This window comes from Alosa pseudoharengus, unplaced genomic scaffold (assembly GCF_046254945.1).
Source record: "Alosa pseudoharengus isolate Yale_2024_CS ecotype anadromous, Long Island Sound unplaced genomic scaffold, YU_APseudo_1.1 YU_APseudo_1.1_scf_1, whole genome shotgun sequence".
Classification (NCBI taxonomy): Eukaryota; Metazoa; Chordata; class Actinopteri; order Clupeiformes; family Clupeidae; genus Alosa; species Alosa pseudoharengus.
The window spans coordinates 36886762-36894014 of record NW_027468564.1 but is presented as its reverse complement, the minus strand read 5'-3'; the positions used below and the strand labels follow the sequence as shown (position 1 = coordinate 36894014).

Genomic DNA, 7253 nt, shown 5'->3' with positions numbered 1-7253 from the left:
GTGTAATAGATAGACAGATAGAGATAGATAGACAGATAGAGATAGATAGACAGACAGATAGATAGAGATAGATAGATAGATAGATAGACAGATAGATAGACAGACTTACCATGAAAGAGTAGACATCCAGTGCAGCATCCAGTAGGTTCACAAGGTTCTGGACGTGGTGGGGTCCAGCAAGAGGCCCAGACGGAACCCCTGCGCACTGCAGGAACCTGGAGGTGGACTCGGAACCCTGAGGGGGAGGACAGAGGAACGTCAACGAGAGATCCTGGTCAACAATGTGTGGTATCTGGCTAATCAGTTATTTAGATATTCATAGTAACTGTGCTTGTGTTTTATTGTTACATTATATACCGGTATTACATTTATAATATAAACACACATTATATTTATTTTTAATCTTATTTCCGTGCTTTTTTTTTCTATGTGAATATTTTTTTTGTCTATGTGAATATTTATGTTGGGAGTTGTTCGCTTATGTGATTATCTTGTTGTTTTGAGGGAATACTAGAGTATACTGAAATGTGGACTGACTGAAGACTGGTATACACACTCTTAAAAGCCATGTGTGTGAAACAGCACAGTGTTGTCCCTATCTGGACACAGAGATGTGTTGACAATGCAATGCAAGTAGTGTTGTTTTCAACACATTCGTTTGAAGAGTTTCATAAAGCTATCTATAACTTAAGTAATATATAGACCTAACAAAATGATTTCCCTGTGATGTTCTGTTACAACAGAGCCAAGTGCATGAAGCAGAACTGGATTTTGCCGTGTGCCTTCTGTCGACCCACTCTTAACCAATTGGCAGTGATGAGGTGACAAGGAGTGGTGGGTGCACAGGCAAGATAGCAGACATATTTTCCAGATTACATCAAACTCACTTGGCCACATTGCTGCTGTGCAAGGCTGCCGCTGGCATTGCAGGTGTCACTGTGAGAGAGAGAGAGAGAGAGTGAGAGAGAGAGATCGAGAGAGAGAGACAATCCGAGAGACAGAGTGGAATTAGTGAAGTGAGACATAAACATGCATTTCATGGTGGAGAGTCTTTATTCAACAAAGACCAAGAAGACCAAATGAGGGCAAAAATAATAATCAATCAAATAAATGCAATTAGAATGTCATGATGTGATTTGCCGTGAGGTGGCAAACCTTTGTCAAACATCAGTATCCCTTAGAAGTTCTAACCAAAGAGAAAGCCATGGCATGGTCTGTATATAATGAGGAGAATGAGGAGAATATGCCATGATAGGACATACTGTATGTATCGTCTTTCAACACTCAGCACCGGACACAAAGTACCTGATACATGAGAACTTTCAACGTTCTACCCTTTATACTCAGTCAGAAACACATTTACACACACACACACACATATATATATATATATATATATATATATATATATATATATATCATATATAATTATAAGATATGTCTGAGTGACTAAAATTACTTACTTTTGTGCTTCTACCCATGAAACACCTTCAAAGGAGAAAGGAGAAGTTTTTTTCAGTAATATGCATGTATAATGTACTTACAGTATGTATTACAGTAGATCAATAGATGCTGTGTACTACATTATTTTTTTTATATTTATTTAACTTTACTAATTTACAGACTCCATGGTACATGTTCCATGGTGAAATGTCATGGAACAATGACTCTCAGGAACGTTAGCCCCCTGGATAACACAGTAGGGTGCACATGCATTGCACATGCATTAGGGTGCACAACTTTAAAATGTTTATTATTGGCCAAACAATGTATTCAGTGTCGGAGTGAACATGTAAAGAGCAGAATATAACAGAATATGCTGTTACATACTGCTAACGCTCCACCGGAAATAAATTAGCTAGCTTATTAGATTAAGAGCCTTTCGTGCATAAGGCCTATTATACCAGTGAAAAAGTTTGTATCCCCTTGTATAATGTTCTGTAATACTGTGTATTTAACCTCGTCCAGTCTCTTGTGTACCCTCTGATCAGCTTTTGATCCCTCTCAGTATTTAGTTCTCCCTGGCATATTTGAAGAGTTTGGTTCCAGAACGCTATATCTCCGTTTCTAAAGACATTAAAAACTCATGCTATTTAATTGTGTATTTCAGGTAATATCAGTCAAATTGCAGATGTGTTGTTTTCATTGAGTAAAAATGAACCAAATAGCAATACCCAATAACAGTTCTACTGAAATTACTTGAAAAAAAAATGTACAAAAAAAAAAAATCATTAAAATGGTGGATATAGTGTTTCGTAACTCTTCATTTGTCTGTAATCTACTGAACCGGCTTGCCCTGCTGTATGTATCCATGTATTCACCGTGACAGTTCTGTTGTATTTATGTCATTTGATGTTGACCAGCATTCAAATTCAGGATTTGTATATCTCACATGTATAGTGGCTACACTGTGACATTTTGCGTTTCCTCTGTCTCGTTAAATGTGCAAATTATAATCAAATGGTTTGACTTTGATCCAGACAGGATCCAGACATAGGCCCGGAAAGTTGGGCTCAAAGTACACCTGAGAGGATTCTAAGAGGGTGCACAAAGACACAGCTGACCCTACATGTAGGTTATACATACAAAGTTATTGAACATTTCGTAAATGGGAATGCAAACTTCTGCAATTTTTTTAAACATGTTTTAGCCTTTTATGTTACTTTGATGATAAAGGAATATAAGTAAAGACTAACCATACATTACTTTTTCAATGACAATAAAAAAAATCAAATTTCGAAAGAAATTCTTTGTTGTACACCTTTTGTCATTGTAAAGTAGGGGGATGCAAACTTTTAGCATAACATTAAATCCATTCTCAAATACAGTATTACATACGTAATACTGATAATGAGCATTTTTTGTGCTCTTAAAGACATGTTGCAGCTACTCGAACATGTTCATGTTATAAACATTTTATACAATCCTTATCTCTAAAATGTAAATGTGGTGGACAGTGAAGTAAATCCACATCACCCATGTTTGGGTTGTATAGGCCTGTGGTGTATTTCATGGTTTAATGGCAAGCCTGGGTTAATTAACCCAGAGGAAGCAGTAAACCTCCTAATAGCAGAGCCCTATGCCTCCATTCACCTAGTGACACAAACAGGGCCGCGTTTGGGCATTGGGCAAAGGGGCTGCTGCCCCGGGCCCCGGCCACTAGGGGGCCCCGGCGCGGGACATTTAAAAAAGAAAACAAGTGTCTTATCGTCACCTGTCTTTGCCCGTATCAATGCATGCTATCACAGACAACAATGACTTCGCATGAGACAATTAGGAAATATGAAAGCGGATCTCGAAAAAAGAGAGAGCTTCAGCCAGACGTTCTCAGTAAGGCGCGCCAAAACCACGGCCGTACGCACTGTGCGTATCAGCCAGGCTACTCAACAACGACAGAGAATGTCCCCTGTGTGCGTGTATTCACACCAAATTGGCCTAGGCTACCATAACTTCTCAACTCTGCACAGTAGCCTATTCCATTAACTGCATGCCAGTAGGCTATTTACAATTTTCTGTAAAGTAAAGTTTGTAACGTTATCAACTTAATGCAGAACTATGCACGCGCGCACCTTTTGTTTGAGCAGGAGAGATACACAGGCATGCTACAGAAGTTGTAGGCTAGCTTGTTGTTTTCTATTACTATCTATGCTGGTTATCAGCACACAATGGTATGAGCTAATTCATTAACTCGAGACTCATCATGGATATAACACGTTTTTTTAAACAACGAAAACAGAAAGGCAGCAAAGCGAGATGAGTTATTTCAAATGGGCAAGCCGCAAGCACAAGGTAGGCAAGATTATTGCTTGTCAAAACGCTAGGCTAGCATTACCACTGTTTAGCCATACGTGAACGTAGCCTTCGCTAGAACAAAATTAGGTAACTTTAGCCTTTATAGGGCTATACAAAGTTGTCCAAATAAATAGGTCGTTGTTAGGCGTTGTTGTTATAAAGATATTGCATGTGGATGTTATTAGCCTACTAGTACTACAGTAGGCTACTTTTTAACTGACCAATGCAGGAACCTAACCGGGACAAATATTATCAAAGCGTTGAAAGTTAGGTGGGTGTGTGCGTACCATCGCATTCATTCCTGCAGGCGCCCTGTCCACTTTTTTCAAAATGAGGATCAAAATAGTGATAAGTCCACATCTAGGCATACTACCCCTGTCCCTGACAACGTTACCGTTATCGGCTACGACACCCCCCTTGTTTGTATTTGATGTGGTTGGGCTGTGTGCGTGCGCTAGACTGCGTGTTTCAATGTATTTGACGTCGTGGCTGGCTAGGGCTGCGTGTTACAGTGTATTACAGACAGCGTGTTACAATGCATCATGATGTGGCTGTGTGCGTGCACGCCAAACTCTAGGCTACAATGTTTCATGAGTTCAGAGTTCGGGAGTTGCACATTTTAGTCTGACCTGGGTACCACTGGAAGTTTTCAACCCTTAGTTGAAGTAATTGATGGTAATAATGTAATCTTTCATGGTTGATTTTTTTGTGTGCATTGCCCCATGTTTGTAGGCTACTTGTTTTTTGTATGTTGGTACAATTGTGTTATTATGTTGGTTATACGGTTCCACCATATAAATGCAAATTTCATTTTTACATTATGTCTGTCATAATTTAATTGCCTCTCTCTCTCTCTCTCTCTGTCTTATGTATATTGATAATAGTTTTAGTAGTAAAGAAAATTGTTTTTCAATATATAGTAATATATATTGAAAAAAAATGGGGGGGGGGGGGGCCTCTGCCCCGGGCCCCAGATGACCTTAACCTGGCCCTGGACACAAAGCAAGCTGATTCTTTTAGTAGGAGGTTTACCAGCTACTATGAGCAGTGTTGGGAGGGTTACTTTCAAAATGTATTCCGTTACAGAATACAGGGTACATGCCCAAAAATGTAATCTGTAACGTATTCCGTTACGTTACTCAATCAGAGTAACGTATTCTGAATACTTAGATTACTTCCGCATTGAATTGCATTTTATAAGTGTAGGAATGCGGCCATCAAATCCTGCTTAGGCCTACTACTAAACAGGCCTATTCTGGTGTGTTCTTCTGTTCCAAATGGCTGAAGTGTTAGGCCCACACAGGAGAATGTAAAGTCAACTAAGCTACCTGATACAACTTTAAAATAGCAAGGTGACCATTAAAACTACAGCAGGCGACTAGGCTAATTAAAATAAACAAATAAATAGGCTACTTTAAGGGCGTAGCCAAAAATTATCGATCTAATGTGTGTCTCAATTGTCCCCCGCTGACCACCTCACACATTTCTCTAGAACGACCTTACATGACACAATGCAATAAAATATGCCAGTTTTTAGGACACAGAATAATGTTTGTAATGATACCAGTTACGTTTAACAGTAACATAAGTGTAATGAACTATTCATTGTCGAAGGTGCATGGTGAAGTGAAATTCTTACTTTGGAAAAAAAACATTTGCCGATATCCTTGGATGGGAGATACTTGTGTCGTTCAAATTTTCCATGATCAAAACTAATACGCATGTGCATAGCAAAAATCACAACTTGGGCTTGCTGTGCAAGCAAGATATTTAAGGTGTCTCAATTGTACACATGTCTCAACTGTACTCAGTCTACCCTAATTAAGGTGTGCCTGTGAGATTTTTCGGTGGCATCAACCCAGTAGGCTACAAGTGAGGGGCGCATATGACAGGTGGAACGCAAATGACCTGTAAATGTAAACACTATGGGCTAGGCTACTGTATATCAGTGCTCTCAAAATGAACGTGATCGCGTAATGACAATCAAAAACCGCACGTTAAAATATGCTAGGCCTACTCGCAAGAATAATTCTTCAGAGGCTGCACCATATAATTCATTTTAAAACGTAAATGTAGATCTAGAAAAAATAATAATCTATAGGCTAAAGCTATTTTAAGTTAGAATAAAAAACTTAGAATGCAGTGCCTATTTTAGAGATTGGTTTTATTGTAGCCTAGGTCTAAATCAACACGTGAACTAGGCTTTGTGTAACCGATTGGCCGAAGTAGCCTGAGCTATTAATACTTGGGAAAATATCCTTTGAACAGACATCAGGAACCACGATCAGTGAGGAACAGGAGTTAGCTCCACTTACTTTACTCAATATGCTGTGCAAACAGTAATTTCAGGGTCTCCGATGACGCTTCCATAATGCGCGCTGGCTGCGTTTTGAGGCTAGTGCAAGACGGCAGGGCTTGGATTTAAACATGTAAACAATTTCATCATAGCTTTCAGGAGCTTCTGGGAAATGGAGTTGCCTTAATTTATTTAGAGAGTGAACAAACTTATGAAACAGATAAGTATCGTCATGTAATCCATTGATTTCAACAATGTAACTGTATTCTAAATACCAACTATTTAACTTGTAACTGTATCGGAATACAGTTACTCATAATTTGTATTCTGAATACGTAACGCCGGTACATGTATTCCGTTACTCCCCAACACTGACTATGAGTTAACTTGCTGATATGTGGTGAGCATAATGGCTGCCCTATCAGTCCAGGTGAGAGCTACACATTGGTGGTGGTCAGTGAGTAAAGTGCTCTGGGAGCCTTAAAAAGCTTGTTGTTGTTGTTAACTTAGACAGGTTTGACATTAAAGGAAAAGCACATGCTTCAGATACCACCCTTGCTATTTAAAGCACTCACAATCAAGATCACAATCAAGACAAAATGGTGGACCTGAGTGCACCTGAGACTCACCTGGACCTGATAAGGCCGAGTAAAGCAGTAGGAACACACAGGGGGCTCTCATTGTGACACGGAAGACCCTCTCATGGGGTCGGAACGATTTCACTGGTCAACAGGAATGCAAACACAAACACAAGAAAAATACAACATGTAAACAAAAACACAGAATGTCACAAAAAACACAAAAAATGTTAGGAGGCCTCAGAAAGTGTCAAAACTCTCCAGCACTGTACAGCGCCATCAGAAAGTATTTCCTTCATTGTCACATTTGAAATTGTTGCAGCCTCATGCTTACATGTTTTACGTGTGTTGTAACACGCTCTGGAAATTCACAATTTCGTCGCCGTTTTTTTTTTTTTTTTTTTTTTTAAACATAGTCCAGTATTTCTTTCGAAATTGAAATGAAGTTGTATGGACTGGACTATGTTTTTTTTTTTTTTTTAAAACGGCGACGAAATTGTGAATTTCCAGAGCGTGTTACAACACACTCAGCAATCGACTCCTACGGACTTTCCCCTGAAGATGGCAGCAAAGATGGCAGCAAAGAT

At 39.2% G+C, this 7253-nt stretch overlaps 1 protein-coding gene across 1 annotated transcript in view; it reads right to left on the bottom strand.

The window, feature by feature from the left end:
• Nucleotides 1-7253, bottom strand: part of LOC143118580 (uncharacterized) — a 123833-nt gene that overhangs the window by 112119 nt on the left and 4461 nt on the right. The window contains exons 2-5 of the mRNA XM_076279614.1: nt 6718-6810; nt 1464-1488; nt 888-936; nt 110-235 (exon numbers count right to left, since the gene is read on the bottom strand). Of these exons, the coding sequence (XP_076135729.1) occupies nt 110-235; nt 888-936; nt 1464-1488; nt 6718-6769 (252 nt within the window). The 5' untranslated portion in view covers nt 6770-6810. The remainder of the gene's footprint in view (nt 1-109; nt 236-887; nt 937-1463; nt 1489-6717; nt 6811-7253) is intronic.